A 25,373-nucleotide genomic window follows, 5' to 3' on the forward strand; every position below is an offset into this window, starting at 1 on the left:
TTAAAATTTTTAAATAAACTTTCAAAATTAATTTGAAAGTAAAAATTCTACCAAAAACATTCATGTGGTTCTGAATCAATTTTACACTTATACCAAAAACAACATGTAATCCTGCTTTCTATCGGAATCATTTTGATTGAACCCAATTCTAGTCACCAGATGGCTTTTGTTTGTTGTGTAGGGAGAAAAATAAGAGATAGAGCATGAGTAAGAGAATAAAGCAAATATGAGCGAAAAAGAGATACATTTCTATTTTGATCCACATCGTTTTATGATCTACATATATAGATCATAATGAAACGCAGCTATTAATAACATAATAATCATAACAAAATAAACCAAACTTAATACTTTTGACTAGATTTTTTTAAGTTAGATTTTATTAAATTTCAAAATTGACTAATTTAAGTTTAACAAACAGTTATTGTTAGAGTTAGGGAGTATTCCTAATATTTTGGCCATTGCTGTAAGTGTAAGCAAAGCCAAGCATTTTTTTTCTGTAAAATAAGAAATAAGCCTCGATCTCCTCCTCTTCGTTTTAGTAAATTAATTATTTTTTTTATTTTTTCTGGATTTTTTTTTTTTCATTTATAGATTCTTCTGGCATGCTTGTGTCTAAGGCCAGATCTCTTGGTAAGTTCGCGTTTCGATTGCATATTAGCAACCAAATACCTAAGCTTTAAACAAAAAAAAAAAAAAAAAACAAAGACATAAAGATAACATTTTTGAATTAATTAAAACAAAAAAAAATCAAAAGAAAACGTTTTTTAATTAACAACCATAAAAAAAACTGACCAGAGAGGATTATGTAACATAATTATGTTTGTGTGTGAAAATAATTAAATGTATAAAAATATATACAAATCCTCTTACTCTCTATTCTCTAATCGAAGTAATTTAACAAAAAAAAAATATTAAAAATAATACAAAAAACCCAACAACGCAATTGATATGTGTATAGTAAGTTAGCTATGCTAGCTAAAAAATATGTATCAATTGCAGCATGCTCTGGCCTTAGACACTAGACTGATTGTATAGTTTTATAAGCTTTAAGTGTGTTCCATTATTTTTGTGATGAGGCTATGAGATTAAACAAAAAATAAAAAAAACTAGCAAGTTCACTTACTAGTTAACCTACCACTGCAGAACAAAATAAAAACAATAATTTCCTTTAATTTTTTTTTAAATTAATTAATTAATTGAAGTTGTACTAATACAAATAAAACAAAAGTATAATTTTCGAAAATAATGCTTAAATGTTTTAAACTCTTTGCAGAGTTTTTATCTTTTTTAACTTTTTAGTTAATTGTTGTTGTGTTACTCTTATAAACTTGGTTTATCTAAAATTTTGTTTCTATGTTTTTTTTGTATTTCTTTTTCTAGGATGATATTCCAGAATCAGATCCAGAAAGTTGTGGCAATGATGGTGATGGAAATGATGATGAAGATGATGGCGACGATGAGGAAGAAGATGAAGATGATGAGTTACAAGATCCCAATGAAGTCGGTGGTAATTTCCTTTTGGATACGGCTACAGATCCGAGGGGTAATCTTACTGCATTGTTTGAAGCAGCTGGTAAGTTTTATTTAAAAAAAAAATTAAAAACAGACATCTTTAATTTCATTTGACCGAAAGAAAAGGGAAACATTTTACAAGAAACACTTAGGTCCAATTTGAATTCATTTAAATTTTATTTTAACTGTTTAGTTAAAAGCCTTTAATAGGAAAACTAAAAAAAAGTCTTATCTTTAATTTTCATTTGTATAAACTCATTCCATTAATGGCCAATTTCTTCACAGAGTTCTAGCGATATTACTGGTCCTAGTCCTTAAGTAAGTTCTCGAATCAAGAACTAAGTCCTAGAACTGTCAATTTAGCACCGAGTACTAGCTAGAACTCGGTACTAGCTAAGCCCTTAAAATTAACTGGTACCTGGTTGTTATACCAATCGTTAGTAAATTGAATAATGACCAAAACCGACAGAAATAGGAATTGCGGGAACAAAAAGACAGATATTCATAAAGAAGACCCGATCGTTCAAAAACAAACAATCAAGTCAAGAAAAAAGCTCTTTAGTTGGATGTTCTGTATTTCCATTTCTCGGAGCTTCACAGTAAAGTTACACTCAATTCTGGAAACTAGTGATCCTAAACTACGAGCCTCTCAGACTTCCATACAAGTCATTATAAAGTAATGTGATTTGCATTGTATTCAAAAAAGGCATTATCTAAGGACTGCGTTTTTAACTATTCTTTTAATTGGAATATAATTATGAAGGTACAAACGTCTATACGGAAACTATCAATATGAACTTGCTGCTTTAAGGACGACGACAAATCCCTATACAGCAGTGGGCCATAGGTGGGAAAAAAGGGAATTTTGGAAACATTTAATTTTATTAAGAACATTATGACTCAGGAAATATTTCGCACAGTTCTTACATCAGCTTGTCGATGTTTCACGTTCACCCAGGTGTTCTTTTTGTTTTCTTGAGGCATTAAAGGTTACCATGTGTTCTCAGAACATGGTCGATTAATCTAGGAATGAAACACTTTTTTGTGAGATTTTACGCAAAATCATTACCGAAGAAAGATGGGCTTCGCGCAAACCCAAAACAACAAATTTGGCTGATTTTTATGTGTTGCCATAAATTGTCTCACTTTGTTTTTTGAAAACTAATACATTATTAATAAAATTTTAATCTGGAAACAGAGTGTTTTAATTCTTATACACCCCCGCGATAAGTGGCACTGCTATCATCGTTAGCTTCTTTTCAGTCTAATTTGTTTTAGGCTAAGAGTTATTTGACTTTCCGTTAATCGTCGATTGATTGCGCAAATTCTCCTGAAGCAGTCTTAAAATGGGTCTGGTGGTTGTATCCATTTCGATGGACATTACTTTATACAAGACGAATCAGTGAAATGAACCATAACCCGTAGAACAAACATTTTTAATACTTAGAGAGCTTTTGATCAATCATTTTTATTTTACAATTTTTCAAGCTAAAACCGCAATTCTATTTTCTCAAAAGTCCTCCTCCATATTATTAGACCTCAGGCTGAGCCTGTCATATAAATCTTTCGAGCCACGGTTGCATCAAATCAAGGCTAGATTAGTTATGGGCTACGGTATATCACTTTTATATTGGGAAGTTATTTTAGTAAAATGTTTATATCTTTTCCCTTTGAAATATTCATTTAACTAAGATAATTATGTGCTGCAACAGTTCAGGCCAACAAAAAAAAAACTATATTAACTGGTGATTCAATAGACTTTTCTGTTCTCTTTGGCATAACTGTTTACTAAGCTCTAAATCTTCCAATAAGTGCATAGAAAATTAACTCGACAGGAGTTTAATTATTCCTGAAAATAATCGGAATCCATTAGCACTATAGAATTTCGAAAAATAGTATAACATGACACACCTAAATACAGACATTACTTAAAATAATTTTCTTGTGATTTCTAGAAAATTGCCCTACATTTCCTTTCAGACACAGAGTTTTCAAGAAGTAATATCTCAATGAAATGTTTCTCAAAATTTGTTTGGTTAAAATCTGATAATAATTTCACATCAAAAGATTTGTTCTAAATTCTAAATACCTTCTATTACAGCCAATGAAAAAGCGCCCGTTTTAAGACATGCAACTCATGCCATTGATGAGACTAAACAAGCTCTGACTAAAATGCGATGTGCAAGTAGTCCAAGAGATAAAACGTAAGTTGTAACACAAAAATAAAATTAAAAAATATTGATTAAATTTTGTGTATCTTTTTGTTTTGTTTTAGAATTTTCTCGCGTACCCTGATTGCTGCCTGCAACGATAACGATGTTAACACTGTTCGAAGACTTTTGGGCAAGGGAAACATTAATATCAATGAATCCACGGATGATGGAGAATCCCTACTTTCAATGGCTTGTTCAGCTGGTTATTATGAACTTGCTCAGGTATATTAAATTAATCTAATCTTCTTCTACATGAAAAAATAATTGTAATCTTTTGTGAATTATTTTTTGTAGGTTCTCTTGGCAATGTCAGCTGCCCAAGTAGAGGATAAAGGCCAAAAGGATTGTACACCTCTAATGGAAGCAGCTTCCGCTGGCCATCTTGATATTGTTAAACTTTTGCTTAGCCATAATGCTGATGTAAATGCTCATTGTGCCACAGGTAATACACCACTGATGTTCGCATGCGCTGGTGGTCATTGTGATGTGGTTAAAGAGCTACTCAAGCATGGGGCTAATGTTGAAGAGCAAAATGAAAATGGTCATACTCCGTTAATGGAAGCAGCATCAGCTGGACATGTTGAAGTTGCCAAGGTAAGTTTTTGTTGTTCTATGTTTTTGGTTCTTGAATTGAAACGTCTACTCTTTCCAAAAAAAAAAAAAAGCAATGTATATGATTATAAACCGAGATACGAGACTTGAAAGCTAAGTTACACGTTGATTGAGTTAATAATCCGTGAATTTTAAGCTTTGGTCAATGACAACCTTTGATCTTATCTGATACATTGTTTTTTAGAGATATATTTTCCTTTTTGAAGTAAATTATTTATAAGAAATAATTTTGTTTTGTAAAGGTTCTTCTCGAGCATGGAGCTGGAATAAACACCCATTCGAATGAATTTAAAGAAAGTGCCCTTACTCTTGCCTGCTATAAGGGACACTTGAATATGGTTCGTTTTCTGCTACAAGCTGGTGCAGATCAAGAACACAAGACAGACGAGATGCATACAGCCCTCATGGAAGCCTCAATGGATGGTCATGTGGAGGTAGCCCGTTTGTTGCTTGATTCCGGAGCACAAGTTAACATGCCAACTGATTCATTTGAATCCCCTCTAACTCTGGCCGCATGCGGTGGTCATGTTGAATTGGCCACGTTATTAATTGAACGTGGAGCAAACATTGAAGAAGTCAATGATGAAGGCTATACACCCTTGATGGAAGCAGCTCGCGAAGGCCATGAAGAAATGGTAGCCCTTTTGCTCAACAAAGGAGCAAATATCAATGCAACCACTGAAGAAACTCAAGAAACTGCCCTAACACTAGCATGCTGTGGTGGTTTTATGGAAGTTGCAGAGTTTCTTATTAAAGAGGGTGCCAATTTGGAATTGGGTGCATCCACACCATTGATGGAAGCTGCCCAAGAGGGACATACCGATTTGGTTCGATTTTTGTTGCAAAACAAAGCAAATGTTCATGCCGAAACCCAAACAGGCGACACAGCATTGACTCATGCAGCCGAAAATGGTCATACCGATGCCGCTGAAGTACTTTTAAGCTATGGAGCTGAATTGGAGCATGAATCTGAAGGCGGACGAACACCATTGATGAAAGCATGCCGTGCTGGTCACCTTTGCACTGTTAAATTTCTAATTCAAAAAGGAGCCGATGTTAACAAACAAACAACCAGCAACGATCATACACCTTTATCTCTAGCTTGTGCTGGCGGTCATCAAGCAGTTGTTGAACTATTGCTTAAAAGTGGAGCTGATCCCTATCATAAGTTGAAGGACAATAGCACAATGCTAATTGAGGCTGCCAAAGGCGGTCATACTCGTGTTGTTGAGCTACTCTTCAAATATCCCCATCTAATACAAAATCATCAAAACGAACTGCAAACAAATGGAATTAACAATGCTGCCAATAATGCTGGTCAATTGCAATTAATCAATATACAACAGCAAAAACAATTGCAACAACAATTACAGCAACAACTTCAGCAGCTTAGTGCCCCACCAGGTTTGCATGAGGTACCTGAGGCAGTACGAGTTTCCAATCAACAATTATTCCACCAGCAACAATTTCCTTCTGTGGATTATTTGGATGAGCCATTAATTGCCAATTCCACTGAAGGTTTTGCCATCGATCCGAATTCCTTAAATGCCCAGCAACAAGAGGCCCTCATTGCAAAGAGCAGGCTATTCCATTGTTTTGAACAAGGATTTGCCCATGGAGTGAGATCTCAATCGGGCATTGTTAATCAATTGATTAGTAGCAGTAACAATAACACCTCCGTCACTCAAACTATCAATCAAACTCATGCTAATTCCAATTCTGTTAATTGTGGCGGTGGAGGAACTCCAGCTGGAGGAACATCAACTACCATCAGCAGCAATACCAATACCATCAAGCAAAAGAGTCTATTACGTAAAAATCGTCAGCCTCCAGCTCCATTTGAGCTAAACTTAACAAGCTCCGAAGCTCAGCAAGTTCGATCACAGCCATTGGGTGAAGATGATGTTTCTGCAGCCGGTGTTGTAGGTGTTACTCCTGCCTGTTTGTCAACTGGTACCACTTCAATCTCGAATGATGAAGAGAAACGCAGAAGGCGAAACATGATTAGAGATTTCACAAAGGTAAAGGTAATTAAGATTTTTTTACTTTTGGTTCATTAAAAAATAATAAGAAATCTTTTTTTTTGTGTATGTGAATTTTAGATGGTACGTGACAACAAAGCTCCACCTTCATCATTACTTCCATCATTTGATGTTACCAGTGGTGGAGTTGGAACTATTCCAACAGCACCAGGTAAGATTTAAACTTTTAAAAAACATTGTTTCTTTGTATCAAACATAATCTTCTTATTATTAAAGGTGCTAAAGATGATCCTCCCAACATGCCAATGCTACTTGCCTCGGCCTTGCAAACGGGAACAAATATGACAGCCACTCCAGATGAAACGACCGCCGTATCGGATCTCTTCAAGCCTGGAACATTGAATTCCTTGGCACCCTACACCAATACCTTGCTCGCTCCAACTTCCGGTATAACGTCTTCGTCGTCGCTTGGTGGCGCCGGCCAAACTAGTAGCAACAACACGACCACAACAACCACCACTCAGATAACAACACCATCCGAAGTGTCCCAAAGTACAGCTATAAGTGATAGACCAAAGGTTAAGCCTGTTTCAAAGAAAGATGGCAAAAACCTGCGCAAAACTGTTTTTCCAGCATTGCCTCTATTGCAGCAAAATCAAATGGTTTCGATTTATAACAACTTGGTAAGTCAGCTTTTTTTAGAGGCATCTTGAAGATGAGTCCTATTAATTTTTGTTTGTAATATTTTTTATAGCCCTTGCTGTTAACATCCGAGTCAAATAAGATCGATAGAAATCAACAGGCGTTTATGAGAGGTGTTGTAATGGCTGCTCAAATTGAGCAATCGAAATTTAATAATACTCCAATGCCAGGAACTCCGTCAACATCGACTGGCGGCGAAACTGGACCCATTCCGCAAGGCTTGCAGCACAATTTGATTGGTTCACAAACCCTGCATGAAGCTCTCCAAGCTGCTTGCTCTCAAGCCGCTTCCTCTATGGTACAATCGATCGACTCAAGGTATGAGGCTTCAGAATGTGTAGGAATTGAGGAGTCGTGTTCTTCACTACTTGCTCATTTCAGGGACATGCCTCCGAACATAACATCTGGTTCATGTGAATCGATTAACTCGATTGGTTCCTCATTAGCTGATGCCCCCGAGGATTACAACTTAGGGGTAAATACACAATTTAAAATGTTGCAAATGGTCGCTGCACAAATGCCAAACTATCCAATGCAGAAGACCATTCAGCGCTTGTTTGTCGATCATCCGAAATCACCAACCGAGTCACCACCAGCCAGCAGCTCTGCGTTCAATCAAGATTGTAGTGGAATCGATGGTAATGAGCCCACCACCGGAACCGAATCGATTAGTGTGTGCGAAATTGCCTCGACTCCAAGTGTCGGCAGCAATACTGCAACCAAACGCAGTGCAACTGTTGAAGAATACGAAGAAGACGAAGACGAGGACATTGACGATGATGACGATGAAGAGGACGATGAGGATGACGAAGATGATGATGAGGACGATGAAGATGACGACGAGGAAGAGGAGAACGACGAAGAGGAAAACGAGGACGATGAAGATGAGGTCGACGATGACGAAGAAGATATCGAACTGGATTCTCCTACTAAGAGTCGCAAACTTTCTCATCGTTTGGGCAATTTGATTTTGTCCAATGTAGCTCTTAAACCAGACGACATCACTCAAGCCTTGTGCGATTTTCGTCCCGAACTCCATGCCACAGACTTGGTGCAAGTCTTTCCTCAAATTGGAAATTACAAACCGGGAACATTGACAAATCTGCAGCAACAATTTAGTACACAGCAGGGTAAGAAACTATTATATATTTTTTTTTATTTTCGAAAACATTTTTGCAACAAATATTTAGTATATTCTCTTGGTGCAGCCACATTTGCCCAAAATGAAGATCATTTCCGTATGTACGATAACACGGATGATGATTGTGAGATTTATGCCCCCTTGGGAGAGACCTTGGAGCAATTTACTGCTGAAGATGATGGGACTCGTGATCGAATTTATGACATCACAGTTGATGAAATATTTCAAGTTATTCATGACCCTTCATTGCAGGTAAATGTGTTATATTTTTTGTTTTTAAAAACCAGGTTTTTAAAAATGGTATTTTCGACTTTTTGTCTTTGAAGGAACTTACAACAAATTTGAATTGCTCTGAATTGGCTGATATTGGTTTGAATTCTATTTGTAAGACTCGTTGGAATGGACATGCTCAACATCTCCAATCTGCAGGATCAACCAATATGTGTCTTTCTTCCGAAGAACAAAATGAGCAACAACGTCAAACCAGTCAGTTGCTTCTCGACTATCAATTACAACAACAAATACAACAAGTTGAAGATTTGCAAATATGCAATCAATTACAAGTAAGATAAGATTAGCATATAACTTGTTACAGCTTTGTAACAAAATACTGTTCTTTTTTAGAATCAACTTCAACAAACAACACTCGCATTAACACCCATTGCTACGGACTCTGATTCAATTGGAATTCTAGCACTACCCAATAGTCAAGTTGATTTGCAACAACTTCAGCAGCAACATCAACAACAACAACAATCCAACAATGGACAGACATTATCTCAAACTATTCTACAATCTGCTGGTGCACAGCAAATCATACAACAACAAACACAGCATATTTTGTCTGGTGATGCCCAACAGCAGACAAATTATGTTTTCAATGTTGATCCGGAGAAGCCGTCTCCATCGTTGCAATTGCTTTTCCAACTGCCATCAGTCCAGCAACAAAAACAGCAAATGCAATCTGCAGCATCTATATTATCAGCACAACAACAGCAAATGCAACAACAGCAGCAACAGCAACAACAACACCAGCAACAACAACAACATATTCACCAGCAACAACAGCAGCAGCAACAACAACAACAGCAGCAATGCAATACCGTCCAAGAAATTGGACCGGCTGGTGTTATTTGTCAACCAATTGTTCAAACCAACCAAGTGACGCAAACTAATCTGATTTTGCAACAGCAAGCTGCGTTGGCCCAACAGGTATTGAATCAGCAGGTTCTGAAACAAAAGCAACATCAGCAACAACAGCAGCTTCTACAATTCCAACAACAACAACAGCAGCAACAACAACAGCAGCAGCAACAACCACAGTCATGCTCCCAGCATACACAGGTATACTTACAATTTTTAAAATGTATTCTAAATAGGAAAATATGTTTACTTAGCATTTTTGTCGACAAGATTAAATGTGCCAGAAGAAATTTTCTTATAAGAAATGGTATATCTGATCAACTTCAATTACGATACGGCTCGTGTGTAGACACCAATTTTAATTTCCTTTCATAAGCGCATCATTCATACGTTTTAGTTATCTTATTTATCCAAAGTGATATCAAAAGTTGTATAATAACGAGTAGCTGCTTTTTAATTTGAATATAAGTTTTCCGGATCTGTTCACAGAGGAGTAAGAAATGGCGTAGAATTTAATGCTTCAAAGACACAATGTTGCTTTTTATCATTAAAGCGGACTTTGTCTCCCTTGTCATTTTCCATGAGTGGTACTTGAATCGAGGAAACCGAACACTTTTCAATTGCCGATATTTGCATTTGAAACCACTTTCTGTGGAATGAACACATATTTCACGACTCCGCTAAATCCGCGGCGAAATGTTTAGGTTTCCACCAAAGATGCAAGAAATTTTTCTCCTTGTCTGATTTAGCAGTACTTTATAAGACATAAACATTTATTTAAAGCTCGAGTATGATTCTAAAATCTGGACAGGTGCTCTTATAACCTAATCGAGCTATAAAAATGTTAGGTGATAGAACAACAACTGTTACAATAGCGTCTTTTGAGCACCGACGTACACTGGGGTGGAAGGACCCTATTGGTGATAATAAATCAGCCCTTACAGCTTAGCCCAACATTGAACACACCCACTTTTTTGTACTTAAAAAAAAAATTAAAAATGAAAATACCTACCGACTTTTTTCATTGTATCAAAGTTTAAGGTTATCAAATTTGGCCATAATTACGCTTACCAACAACTATATATATTTTTCTCATGTATTAATACGTGTTCCGAAGAAGAATAAATATTTTGAACTTGTTATCAATCTGTGACTTAGCACAAAGCTTTTTCAGCAATTAGTTTTGGATCTTTAAAAGGTTTTCTGCAACTTTTCTCTTGAGAAGCTTAAAAAGACCAAGTTTTTTGTTCGTTTTTTTTTAAACTCTTCTCCCAGAAAAACAAATTGGTCTCATAAATTAATATTTTCAGCTGTCGCATTATATTAACAAACTCCATGCGAGTTATAAAGATTGTATTCGAACTTATACCTAAAGGTTAAAACAAATTTTAGAAATAATCTTCACATTTTTTTTTCCTTTTTGTCAAAAAGCTAATTTTTTATGGAATTTGGGACTGCTAAAGAACACAACTAAACCGTAAATGTTTGCACAAAGAAGCAAGAAAAAAACGATATTTTAAAGTTTTAATGATTATTAGGTTTTTTTTTTTGTATAATTAAAACCACTTTCTTACAAAAAACACTTAAATAGATTAACACATAACATAACTTGAAGGCCCCTCTTAAATATGTTTATGGTTACGGTCGTAAACTTTTACAATATTAACAGTATGGTATTTGCGTATTTGACTATCGAAAAAAAAAATTGGTGTCACATACAGGCAATTTCATTTTCGATTTATTGTGCGGCATAGTGTATCGTGTCTCACCTTGTTTTATCGTTATTTTTATAAGAAATGTTCTAATGAAATATGTAATTGTATTCCTCCCCTTAAACAATTCAACCGTAACACTCCACTTTAAGGAATTCTGATCCGTTTACCCTCTAGTCCAAATTTTGGACGCACCGTAAAAATTGTCCATCCCATTTCAAAACGCAGAACTTAAAAAATAATGTTCATCGCTTTCTCCTTCCTATTTCCTAACGCTGTGTTCTTCATATTAAGGGTACATTTCTCCCTTCAGTGCGCGCTTATTATAAAAAAAAAAATAATCACAATAGGAAAATTTGTTTACTTGACAATTTTGTCGACAAGATTAAACGTGCGAATAAAAATATTTAAAACAAAAATAATAAAGTTGAAAAACAATTAATAACATTTTGTATTTATATTTGTTTTCAAAGCAGGTTCAAGTGGCTACCCAAACTCAACCGGCGGTAAACAGAAATGCTTCTACAAGCCAATTCTGTCCATCTATCCCGATATCTGCTGATGTGAGCATTGGCGTCTGCACCATAACATCTCAGCAACAACAACAGCAGCAACAACAGCAACAACAACAGCAGCAACAACACCAACAACTACACCAACAGCAGCAACAACAACAGCAGCAACCCCAGCAGCAACAACAACAACTCCAGCAACAACAGCAAATTCAACAACAACAACAACCACTAACAACCACAACGAAGTCCTCGGGAGGAATAGCCAAGAAGGCTATCGACAAAGCCTCGCGAAAGGATCGCAATCGATATTCATTGCTTCGCCAAACTCCAGCAGGCAGTCAAGGTATGTAGAGAAGCAATTTTCCTTTCATTCTACTAAATTAATTCTCAAACCCTAAAGATTGACCTTTTGTTAAATATATATTTTTTTTAAATTTTATCCAGCAAATACAACAACTCAACAATATCAACAAGCAGTTACAACTGTTGCCACCACGCCCGATAAAATTATCGATGTTGATTCTGAAACTGACTCCAATCATGACACTGCCCTTACACTAGCATGCGCTGGTGGACATGAAGAGCTAGTTGAGCTTTTAATCAATCGTGGTGCAAATATCGAACATCGTGATAAGAAAGGCTTCACCCCATTAATACTGGCCGCAACTGCTGGTCACGAAAAAGTTGTTGATATACTTTTAAAGCATGGCGCCGAACTCGAAGCTCAATCTGAACGAACAAAAGACACTCCTCTATCCCTAGCATGTTCTGGTGGACGCTATGAAGTTGTTGAATTATTGCTTAGTGTAAGTGCGAATAAAGAACATCGCAATGTCTCCGATTATACACCCTTGAGTCTAGCCGCCAGTGGTGGCTACGTGAATATCATAAAACTTTTGCTCAGCAATGGAGCTGAAATTAATTCACGAACTGGCAGTAAACTTGGCATTTCGCCCCTTATGTTGGCCGCTATGAATGGTCATACTGCAGCTGTTAAATTACTACTCGACCAAGGCTCTGATATCAATGCTCAAATCGAGACAAATCGAAATACCGCTTTAACCCTTGCATGCTTTCAAGGACGTCACGAAGTGGTTAGTCTATTGTTAGATCGCAAAGCCAATGTCGAACATCGAGCCAAAACTGGCCTAACTCCATTAATGGAAGCCGCTTCCGGTGGTTACATTGAAGTTGGCAGAGTTTTACTCGATAAAGGTGCCGATGTTAATGCAGCCCCAGTTCCAACATCACGTGATACAGCTCTAACAATTGCCGCCGATAAGGGCCATTTGAAATTTGTTGAGCTCTTGCTATCACGTGGAGCATCAGTTGAAGTTAAGAACAAAAAAGGAAACTCGCCTCTTTGGTTGGCAGCTCATGGTGGTCATTTGAGTGTTGTTGAGATATTGTACAACCACAATGCCGACATCGATTCACAAGATAATCGTCGAGTATCATGTTTAATGGCTGCATTCCGCAAGGGACACACCAAAGTGGTCAAATGGATGGTACAGTATGTGACACAATTTCCATCTGATCAAGAAATGAATCGCTTCATTAGCACCATAAGTGATAAGGAATTATTGGAGAAATGCTATGATTGTGTTAATATAATTCGAGCTGCCAAAGAAGCTCAAGCAGTTAAGGCAAATAAAAATGCGTCAATTTTGCTGGAAGAACTTGATATGGAACGTACAAGAGAAGAAAGCCGTCGGGCTGCAGCAGCTCGCCGCAGAGAACGTAAAAAGAAGAAGAAGATGGAAAAGAAGGAAGAAAAACGTAGACTTCTCGAAGGTTCCAATGGAAATGGCGAGAATAACGGCGAGGGCTGTGATAAAGACTCTGACAAAGAGGATGATAGTGATAAAGAAGATGAAGCTGCCGAAGAAGAAGAAGACGATGTTGTAAATCATCATCGCAATCCTTATCGCGAAGAAGGTGATTCGGGAATTGATCAGGGTTCGTGCTCTAGCACCGATGTTAAAACTGTTAATACCCAGCCTGATAAGAGCAACAAGAACAAAAATAAAAAGAAGAAGAACGCCAATCGTAACTCGAACAGCCCCACTCCAAATGCTGGTCCGAGTGGTGGTAGCCAAAATGGCGATGAACCACTGCCCACAATCACCACCACAACAAGGAAAGAGAAGAAGAAAGATGAAACAGCAGTTACTGCTTCTACATCATCTTCTACCAGCAATAAGAATAGCAGAAAAATTGATCCTCCTACTGCCACCAAAATAGTAGAATCATCATCATCCTCAAAGCCGACGAAAATAATTCATCAGCAGCAGCCACCGGCACAGCAACAGCAAGTTGCTCCCGAGGTACCAGAGAAGACAGTTTCAAACAAGAGAGAAGAGAGCAAACGTAAAGAAACTAAGGATTCTCTTAAACAACGTGAAAAGGAGAATCTTGCTCCCAAAGAAGAAGTGGTAGTCAGTCAACAAGTACTATCATCATCATCTCGTAAGCACCCTGAGAAGAAGCCTACTAATGCAACTGCTGATACAAGTGCCTCGTCGCATACTACCGCCGTCAATGTAGTTTCAAGCGGTAGTATTGCAGCACAGAAGCAACATGGTGGCAGTTCACTGGAAGGTGGCCGTAAGTCAATGATCTTCTCATCTCGGCACGTAAACCCTACTAGTTCCGAAAAAGACGATACAACACATACCCAAAAGTCACACCGCAGTGGTATTACCCATGATGAACAACACTCTACTACATCTAAAGTGAGTCCCCCAAAACCCCAAACAGGACCAACAGGTGGATCTGTTGCTGCCAAACGTGGAGAAGATGGCTGGAAGGAAGTTGTTCGTAAAAGTTCCACCCAACAACAAACTTCTTCAAACTCCTCCTCGACTTCCTCATCTGCTGCACCTGAGATGACAACCAAGAAAGTTCAAGTTCCTGTCAATGCTATATCACGAGTTATCGGCCGGGCCGGTAGCAATATAAATGCCATTCGTGCCACAACTGGAGCACACATTGAAGTTGAGAAACAAGGTAAAAACCAATCGGAACGAAGCATCACCATAAAAGGTCTTACTGATGCAACCAAACAAGCTCACATGCTTATATCAGCTTTAATCAAAGACCCCGATGTTGATATTCTTCAAATGTTGCCAAGAATTAATCCAAATATTAAGCCAGTACCATTAGTTGTTAATTCTTGGGACAAAAATACACCCTTGACGCAGTCTGCGTCGGGTGGCAGTGGAAGCACATTCAGTGCCAGTGCCTCTTCGGTAACAACTACATCTTCAATGTCGTCATATGCCGCCAAACACGGCACATCATCATCAGTTAAGTCGACATCATTGTCTTCTCAAGCAAGCAGCACCAGCTCCAGCAAATCTGCAACTTCAGTATTCTCGCAGCAGCAATCCACAGCAAAGACTTCGAGCAGCTTATCAGCAACAGCAGTCAATAATAATTCCTCCCGTTCACAACCGGGTGGTGTTCCAGCAAAGGGGTTCTGCTTCCAACAGAATCCTCGTGTCTCTTCAAGTTCTTCTTCATCGTCGAACAACACTTTATCTGCTCAAAAATCTCGAAATGTCACCTCGAGCGATTCCCTATCAAGCGCAACCAAGACAACAACCACTTATACAAATGTTATAATGTCCCAGAGAAATGTCGTCTCCAAAAACCAACAGATTCCGACTCAAATACAAACTCAACCGTTTGCCAGTGCCGCAGCTGTTGCCAGCAGTGGCCAGACATTTGCTGCCAAGCTTACTTCGAGCAACAGTCACAATACAAGTGTAGGAGGAGATAAACGATCTGCTGGTTTAGTTAACCAGCAGCAAACAGCCTCCTCCTCTTCTGTGCAGAATCAAATGTCTACTTCGTTCCATAGCTCACCAAAGAAGAGTGCAAGCAAGGGTTCGTCTTCGACAAATAATTCCAATAGCATGAACAATCTCAACACCCTGGCCGGTCCAATTGGTACGTTCAATGTAGCCGACGTTGCTGTAAGCATGGCAGTCGCGGCCGTAAGTGCAGCTCAACAGCAGGCCCAATCGCAGCCACAAGTACGTTCTGCAACCCCACTTCTAGGGCCGCAAACAATTGTGGCTGGTAACCAACAACCTTTACAAACGCAACGAAATGCTTCTCCATCGCCAGTCGCGATATCGATTCAAACGCACGTCCCAGTGCCAGCATCTGTTGCAATGACAGCACCTCCTTCACAAGTTTCTTCAACAGCAGGTGTGTCAGTCAAAACTCCAGCTATTGTTCCACCATTGCAATCGAAAATTGGCAGCGAATACTCGTTGTTTAATGATACCTATCAAAACCAATGGGAGAACAAACCCATGTACAATTCTACCAACAGTGATTCAATCCCTAAGGCAGATGCCTCCAAAGCACCTGGCTACAATCGTGGTAATGTCATAAGTTCTCCAGTTAGCTCGAAAGCATCTAGCAGCAATTCGACAACTCCACCTGGTGGCAATTCTATAAACGCCGCCGTACAACCAACAAATCTAAATATTCTGCCAGTGTCAGTTAGTGCCACATCGCCAGGTAGCGGAGTGGTATCTGCAGCTGTTGTCGGTGGTGGCCAACAGCAACAACAACAACAGCAGCAGCAACAACAGCAACAATCTATGTCGATTGTTTCTTCAATGCCAAACATACCAACGTCCTCCACTTCAATGAACGTCGTCGTAGGAAATGACAATGAATTGTCAAACGTTCTAAAGCCCATAGTCGGCAGTGGCCAGAGTTTAGGTGGATCGGTTGTCCAACCAGCTATAGCTCCTCCACCAAGTGGCTTGGCTATTCAGCGACCAACTGGTGGTCAACAACATCGCCCAGCTACATCTCAAATCGAGACTCCAACATTGAATTTCGGTCCAATTGGATCGAATTCCAATCGTAACGGTCCAGGAGCTGTAGGCGATCATGTACAAGGCTCATCTGCTAGCAGATACTACGATCAGATGACTCAGTCAAATCTATCTCATCAAATGAACTTCAATGTTGACTCGTTACTTCCAGGCTACCACATGGGTGGTGCAGGAGTTGGAGGCAATGGATCTTCGGCACCATCCATGGGAGGTGCTGCCATTGGTAATCCCATGAACAACTCTACCAATCCACTACATATGTCACGTTTAAATCCACGCGCATCAGTGTTCTCCCAACCTAACAAATCGAATCAACAATTAGGTGGTGGGGCTGCAGGAGGTAGTATGTTCCATCAAAGTAATGCAAACATGGTTATTGGCGGAGGTTATAATAGTGGCGGACAAAAACAATTAGGTGGCTTATCAGCCGCACCAGGTCGCCCTCAATCACAACCACAAACCGGAGCCGGTGGACGATGGTATCCAACTAACGATTATACCGGTTACAATATGCCGTCGACGGCAAGAGAATTGCTTAATTTGGAGAATGGCTTACCAAATGCTATGGGTGGTGTTGGCAGTGGTTCACCAGCTGCAATGTCACCAAATAATCCCAATATGCAAGCGGCGTCACAAGGTAACGGTTTGATGGCACAACAAATGAGCCAACAACAACAGCAGCCACAAAATATGCAAGGCAATAATGGCGGCGATGATATTAGAAAAATGCCACGACCAATTGGCACAGAACGTGCCTCATGGAAATACAATAACTATCCAAATATGAATACAGTTGGAATGAATAGTGGCGTTTCATTGGATGCCGATCCGAATACTGCTTCGGTTAGTGGTGGTGGCAATCCAGTTGCTATTGGTGGCCCAATGCCACCATGGATGATGGATAAGTCACAAAACCAACAACAACAGCAGCAACCTCCATCTGCAATGAATCATCCACAAAATAATTGGATGAAGTCGCAGTATAGATATTATGCTGGCGGCGTTGGGGATTACCATCCACAGGATCAGTTCCATGTAAGTTGTTATCTTTCAATTTTTTTTTTAATTTTAAATTTATTGACTTAATATAATTCATTCGTCTGATAAAATTAATGGTTATGTGTTAAACTCCAAATAACGTTTCCCCTTTTACATAGTCTGAACCACGTTTTTGATTCGGCAGGTTAAATTGCAATTTCAATTCATTTGTTATTCTAAAGTCGTCTCCGTCTAGAACAATCGATAGTGAACCAAGGTTCAAGCTTTTTCTCACTTAAGCCAAAATTGATAAACTTTAAGAGGAAAAATACGGCGATAAGATGACCAAAGACGTTTATTTACGTTTATAAGCAATGTACTCTGAAAGGTTTAAGGCTACACACATTTGATTAAGCACAAAATCTTCCAATCAAACCCCAATCTTTAACTCATTTTAAATGTTTTCTAATGGATTTATACTCGATTTATTCACATTCCACCGAATCTAAAGTCACCATTAAAAAAAGGAAATTTTAAAATTTTTATGCAATTTGACAGTTTTCTATTTTTAATGAAGGCTTTAAATATAATGGAGAGTGAGAATTTGGCCCGTATCCTTAATTTAATCATTCATATTTTTAAGTTACCATTAAAAATGAGAAATATGTCGAATTGCATACAAATTTTAAAATTTCCCGTTTAAAATGGCGACATTGTGCCAATGGAGCCTTTTTATAACAAGAAACGCGCCTCAGACTCTGGTTTTCAGGATATACACTGGCGAGCAAAAAAATAGCAGTGCATCGAAAAATATTTTAAATAAGACAAAACAAAACAGAACTTTTTTGTAAAACTCTATAGCACTATATTTAATTAAATTTAACAAGTCCAATTGAATATAGTGTTTATTCTTCTACTTTACTGATTTCAGTAGTATATAGAATTTGTATTATAAAACCAATCTTATTCTTCTTTTTTAATTAGCCAGGCCACGGGCAAAACCTTTTTCATGTTTTAATGATTCAAATCTAATCTTGGTTGATATAGTTCACAATTGGGGTTTGTTAAAAGATCTATGTAAATCTCCTACAAAAAATCCCAAAAAAAAAAGCATTCTATATATACTTTAAATTTAAATCGTATGATTTTTCATACTGAAAGTAGTCACATTCAGTAGAAGATTTGGAATTTAATATTCAGCACTTAATGTAACATAGATTGGTGGGCGGTAAATTAAAAGAGAATCGAATTATCCTTAGGTTTTTATTCGATTTTTTCGAATTTTTCGATTTTTTTTATTTTTTTTTTCCTTGAACTCTAAAAAAGATCAAGAGCAAACTCCGTTAAGCCTTAAAAAAAAAATAAGTTGAACGAAATATATATTGGAAGATTTTAATTACTGCTTATTTGATTTAGGGACCAACTGCTTTTGCAGCGAGATCGTAGCCATAAGGTTATAGTTTTGAATAAGTTTTTTTCTTATAAATAAGTCAGAAAAAGGGCTATCCTTGAATAAGCGCCAGTTAGGCCAGCATTGTATTATTATGAGTTGTATGACAAAAATATATCTCTTTTTAATTTTAGATTATGGATTACCATACAACTGTTCCACCTCCAACTGTTAATCAAGCTCAGCCAATGAATCTTATCCCAACATTTCAATATCCGCACTATGTTGGACATTCAGATCTAAATCAGATGCCGGATAAAATCGAACTATGGGATCATCACGATAAAAATGTAAATTTTTAATTTTTTTTGTTCTTCTTATACAATTTATTGATCATTTATTGTTTTTTTTTTTATAGACATGGCCCTCAAATTGGACTAATTAAATAAAATATCAAGCGAAATAATCTGAAGAGAAAATATAAACAACAACCAGCAGAAGCAACTTTATGTGTCCTCATGAACTTGATCAAAACCGAAAAAAAAATACGAAATAAAAATAATATTCGAAATATTATCAAACAAACAAAAAAAAAAAAAAAAGAAAATACTTTGAAGAAACAAAAACACAATTATACGTTAGATCTTATTTGTTTTGTTTTCTCTAACTTCATTTGAAAAATGCTTTCTATTATATAACAGCAACAAACAAATTAAGAAAACACAAACAAATAAACACACCCCCTTCCCACATAATATACAAACACAACACACCAACACATTTCACCCGCTATTTGCCTTGTAAAAGAATTAAATTAATTTATGTAAAATTAATTAATATCAGCAAGGAGCAACATTTATTTATATACCCTATAAAAACCATAATTAATTATTATTATTATTATTTTTTTTCTTCAATTAATAATAATTTTTATTTTCATCATATCTTTTTTTTATTTTGTTTTTCATTAATTTTTTCTTTTTTTTTGGAATAAAAAACAAAGTAAATTGAATGATAATTCTTCTTATTAAACAAAAAAATTAAAAAAAAAAAAATACATAGATTTTAGGTTCATATATAATAATCATCATAAACAAAATATTATTAAAAATAAAAAAATGCTATGCATCAATTTAATTCAACAAAAAAATGAAAAACAAAAATAAAATAAAAATACAAAATAAAACAAAACATGAATTATAACAAATACAAGCAAAAATGAAAAAAAAAACATGTATCTATATTTTAAGCAGGATTTTTTTTTCTTTATTATTCTAAATATAAATATAAAATATTCAAAGGAAAAGCATATAAACAATGAGCATATTTAATGAGAACGAAAAATTCTCAAATTGATAAGTGTATTTTATTTCGCCTTATTAATTATTATCAATCACAATATTTATGAGGAACTTAACAAAAAAAAAAAGAAAAAAAAAATAGAAAACCAGACGACGCAGAAGTCCAAGATGATGTCAGAAATTTATTATGATGATGATGATGATCCCATCACGAAGCCAGCAAGGAAGTCGAAGAAGAACGAATACCAACAATAACAACCCCCTTTACAATACTATAAATAGTGGTATAGAGATAATGTGCAGATAAATCACAAGTAAAAATCTTGCTGAAGCATATAAGTTTTTAAAACAAATAAAAACTACAAATATACAATTTGAAAAATGATATTTAAACAAAACAAACAAAATAGTACCGCGTTCGGCACAAATTGTTTCTTTAAAAAATAAATTTTTAAAGTGCATGTTCGCAGAAGATTTATTATATTTTATTCAAAAATATAAAACTTTCTTCTCTCTCTCTTTCGAGTCAACAAAAAAAAAAAAAAATATAATGATTGTACTGTTAATTGAAAATGTTTAAAAACACATAACAAAAGTTAGGAAGATAAAGTTTTGACGATGGAGAATGAATTTAAAAACACACATAACACTTCTAATTAAAACTTAACTTACAAAATAATAATACTTGATACACAATATTATTATTATTATATATTGCTTATATTCTACAGAGCGACTATATATAAATGATTAGAAAAAGCGACATGATTAAATTATTAAAAAACAAAAATTAATAAAAATTGCGATGAGCAGAGAATGCACCACATAGATCCCACCAAACAAAAAACAACAATTTGAATTGGTTTATTTGTTTGTAACTTTTTTTTTCATAAAATCTTAACCATATTACCATATTCGCATCGATCTATTAAAAAAATGTTATTCTCTTCTCATTCACACATAATTACGGAAATAAAAAAAAAATAAATAAAAAGAAAATCTAATTTTAGAATAAAAAACAGTTCGCATGTTGCAGTCAATTTTTTTTGTTTTAACCAATTTCGTTTTTTGTTAAAACAAATAAGACACATACATACAAACAACAACCAACAATAACAACAATTGGGATTGGGCATCTCTTTTGTGTTAGTTTGGTTGTGTTTGTAGCTGTTTTTTTTTATTATTTGTTTCACACAAAATACAACAAATTGTAATCAAAAATAATTGAGTGCCGAATTATATTTTACTTTTTTCAACCCAACCAACTCAAAGTTTGGTGTAATAAAGTAATATTTTATTCTTAGAACTATTAAAAAAAATTATTAAAAATTGATATTTGGACTTAAAAAATAAATTTAAAAAAAAAAACAAGAAAAAATATAACATTTTTAAAATGTAATATTTTTAAAAAATTTATTATTATAATCATCGCTATAAAAAAAAACATAGATATTTAGCCTCTAAAAGAACATTAAAAATATATATAAACATAAACAACTTTTAACCTAATTATGAATGTAAGTTAATTTACAAAAAAAATAAATAAATTTTTTCTGATGGTGATTTAGTGCATTGCATGCATCTTCTATATATTTACCGCGCATAGGTGTCACTTTAGCGATATAAACATTAAAAACTTTAGCTGAAAACTAAAATGCAAAGCAGATATTTTAAACAAAAAACAAAATTATTTAAAAAAAAAATAAAAACTTGGTATGTAACACAAATCGTATACTCTCATTTTGGCTTACATACACAAACACATTACATACACAACCACATGATGAAAAAACAATTCAATTTTATTCAAAAACACAACAAAAAAACATAAATTTTTGTTTGAATAAAAATAAAAAATTAAAATTAAAAAAAAAAAAAACGTTTTACTATATAATTAATATTATTATTTTTTAATTATTACTCTTATAAATATAAATATATAAAAAATATATATTCAAACAAGCATAACTTCAAAAAACAAAAAATAAAAAAACTGATGAATAGAATCAATATTCAAACCGATGAATAAATTCAAAAGAAACAAAAAAAATTACAACATTAAATTCAACATAAACAAAAAAAAAAGCAAAAAAAAATTGAATTTAACAGAAAAAAATTATATAAATATACTATTAATTAATACTATGATTAATGAAAAAAATGCATACATAACATGAAACAAAAAAAATATACATTAAACGTATATGTTATATTAAATAGAAATATTATTATTATAATTATTGCTGTATGAGAACCTTACGGACATATTATTAATTATTATATTATTAAAATATGAATAAAAACATCAATAAAATATGCGTTATTATTTCAAACATTAAAAAAAAGGTTTCTTTTATATTAAATTTTCTTTGGAGGTTGTGGTGTGCCTTGTTATGGAATACCTACGAAGTTGATTTTTTTAAGGAGCGAATTTGAAGCTTTGTGTTTGTATTATTATTTTACCTTCCCATGGGTTTACGACAGCTTTTTCTTGGCGGATTGTTGTTTCGACTGACAAAAGATATTTTTACTGTTTTTTTCATTAAAGACTTATTAAACATTTTCAGTTGTTTATTTGTTTAACCGTATATTTATAACGCAAATTAATATTAAACAATAATATTTTTTTATAAATTAAAACATAAAAACACTTAATAGTAGGTAGTGACAAGCTGCAAACATGTTTTTTTCACCTAATACATTTTTTACGGAAATAAGAGTGAATGTTTCCAGCTTTAAGAAACTCTGATTCATTTAAAACAATTTGAACTAAAATTTAGAACTTTTCGAAATAAAAAAAAAGTTTTAAAAAAAAGGAATGAACAAATCTCATAAACGCAATACAATTCGTCGAAATCCGTATTTTTCATAAAAAAAAAATAATTTAGGTGCAGGATTTTTTTAAATTAATTTTTTTTGTTTAAACTCTAAAACTCATTTTTTTTTTGCAGCTGCAAGTTCAAAAATTTCAAAATCATCAAGAAAATTCTTGCAAATTTTTAACTTATGTGAATTTTCATTTGCACAAAAATCAATTATTTTTGTCAAAAAATACCGGGAAATACTATTTCATATTCTATTTGCCAAAAGAAATCATTTATTTTTGATCTGAGATCAAAATTCCTAGAGTGGCAAAGCGCTCAAAAGATCACCTGCACAGTGATTTTGGAATTGAAATAATTTTGATTCGTATTTAGAATTTACAAAACACATTTAATTTATGCAAGGTCCAATTATTTTACAGCCAGGGCCCGAGGAATAGTGCGGCTAGCTAACCATGCAGTACGCGATTCAAGTCCTTACGAGAGGGGAAAATATAACATTACTAGCTGACCCGGCGGACTTCGTTCCCCCTTTTCCAAGTTTTATTTCCAATTTTTGATTTTGTAATGTGTTAACCTTTTCCCATTACACATAGGTACATACATATGTAAAACTGTTTAAAATATTAAACAAAGCAAATCATTTGTTTGACAGCTATTACAAATTTTTATCGGAATTTATTCAACCAATAAAGGTTATATAATTCACAAATATACAAAAACTGGCTCTGGTTTCACTTCTTATTTTTTTTTTGCAAAAAGTGCCTAAATCGATGAATCCCGCCTGCCATTATAGAAAAATATGACTCATTCTCCCTTTCTTTTGTGAAACTGTTAATGATTTGTGTTTTGCACCAGAGGCCTGGAATTCCAACACCAAGAACGATCTTTTTACTTTTTTTTTGTTTAAACAACCTGTTTTCTTATGACGTTATCACCCAAATATTGAATTTGCTTATAACTTGACAACATACCAGGTCCAACTATAAAACAAAACCTGTCTCGAACGAACCTTATCACACACACACACACAAAATTTCATAAAAATCTATATCTACTGTCATTCGGACTTCAAATATGGAATTTAACTATAACTTGACAACAGCGCCACCTACCGGGTCCAATTATAAAAAAAAACCTGTCTCGGACGGACCTTATCACATAAACAAAATTTCACAAAAAATCTGTTCAGTCGTTCGTTCAAAATATGAAATTTTTCTATAACTCGACATCAGCGCCACCTACCGGGTCCAATTATGAAACAAAACCTGTCTCGGATGGACCTTATCACATCCACCAAATTTCAGAAAAATCTCTCCAGGGGGCCAATTCTGGTTCTGTGAATAAGTGAAACGAAAAGCTTTTCACTTGTTCACTCATTTTATTCTCGTTCTGTGAAAAAATGAAAACAAACATCAAAAATATTCATATAAATATATATTTTTTTCACTAAATTATTTGTGATATCATAGGATGAGAATCGTTTTTCGTTTCAAATGAATCGAAAAAGTGAAGAGTGTTTGAAAGCTAAAATGAAAAAGTTTTTTTTTTCGATTCACGTTTTCACAGAACCAAATTGGCCCCCAGTCTGGTCAAAATATGAAATTTTCCTAACTCGACAACAGCGCCACCTACCGGGTCCAATTATAAAAAAAACCTGTCTCGGACGGACCTTATCACATAAACAAAATTTCACAAAAATCTGTTCAGTCGTTCGTTCAAAATATGAAATTATCCTAAAACTCGACAACAGCGCCATCTACCGGGTCCAATTTTGAAACAAAACCCGTCTCGGATAGACTTTATCACATACACAACATTTCATAAAAATCTGCCCAGTCTTTCGTTCAAAATATGCAATTTTCCTAAAATTCGACAACAGCGCCACCTACCGGGTCCAATTATAAAAAAAACTGTCTCGGACGGACCTTATCACATAAACAAAATTTCACAAAAATCTGTTCAGTCGTTCGTTCAAAATATGAAATTATCCTAAAACTCGACAACAGCACCACCTACCGGGTCCAATTATAAAAAAAAACTTGTCTCGGACGTACCTTATCACATAAACAAAATTTCACAAAAATCTGTCCAGTCGTTCGTTCAAAATATACAATTTTCCTAAAACTCGACAACAGCGCCACCTACCGGGTCCAATTATAAAACAATCCTGTCTCGGATGGACTTTATCACATACACAAAATTTCACAAAAATCTGTCCATTCGTTCGTTCAGAATATGCAATTTTCCTACAACTCGACAACAGCGCCACCTACCGGGTCCAATTATGAAACAAAACCTGTCTCTGATGGACCTTATCACACCCACCAAATTTCAGAAAAATCTGTCCAGTCGTTTAGAAGGAGTAGGCTCACAAACAAACGCACAGGAGAATTATATATATAAGATAAGTATATGTTTGTTTCGTTGCTAATTTCTTACATCCTGTTTCTTCCCTACATAATCTAACATGTAGCCCCGGCAT

General features: G+C 35.1%; 1 protein-coding gene across 10 annotated transcripts in view; it reads left to right on the forward strand.

The window, feature by feature from the left end:
• LOC129916974 (ankyrin repeat and KH domain-containing protein mask) overlaps positions 1–21,831 on the forward strand; it is a 38,431-nt gene extending 16,600 nt beyond the window's left edge. For 3 of the 10 annotated variants that reach the window (XM_055997251.1, XM_055997250.1, XM_055997252.1), the window contains exons 3-18: positions 595–633; positions 1,384–1,576; positions 3,617–3,719; positions 3,791–3,950; positions 4,023–4,322; positions 4,583–6,367; positions 6,443–6,533; positions 6,599–7,005; positions 7,077–8,154; positions 8,215–8,417; positions 8,492–8,728; positions 8,790–9,509; positions 11,494–11,878; positions 11,980–17,432; positions 18,960–19,115; positions 19,184–21,831. In XM_055997251.1, coding sequence (XP_055853226.1) covers positions 595–633; positions 1,384–1,576; positions 3,617–3,719; positions 3,791–3,950; positions 4,023–4,322; positions 4,583–6,367; positions 6,443–6,533; positions 6,599–7,005; positions 7,077–8,154; positions 8,215–8,417; positions 8,492–8,728; positions 8,790–9,509; positions 11,494–11,878; positions 11,980–17,432; positions 18,960–19,115; positions 19,184–19,210 — 11,337 coding nt within the window. In that variant the 3' untranslated portion in view covers positions 19,211–21,831. The remainder of the gene's footprint in view (positions 1–594; positions 634–1,383; positions 1,577–3,616; positions 3,720–3,790; positions 3,951–4,022; positions 4,323–4,582; positions 6,368–6,442; positions 6,534–6,598; positions 7,006–7,076; positions 8,155–8,214; positions 8,418–8,491; positions 8,729–8,789; positions 9,510–11,493; positions 11,879–11,979; positions 17,433–18,959; positions 19,116–19,183) is intronic. The other 7 variants (XM_055997260.1, XM_055997259.1, XM_055997257.1 and 4 more) reach the window with 7 other exon arrangements.
• Positions 21,832–25,373: the final 3,542 nt, after the last annotated feature.

The sequence above is a fragment of the Episyrphus balteatus genome, chromosome 3, assembly GCF_945859705.1.
Source record: "Episyrphus balteatus chromosome 3, idEpiBalt1.1, whole genome shotgun sequence".
Taxonomy (NCBI): Eukaryota; Metazoa; Arthropoda; class Insecta; order Diptera; family Syrphidae; genus Episyrphus; species Episyrphus balteatus.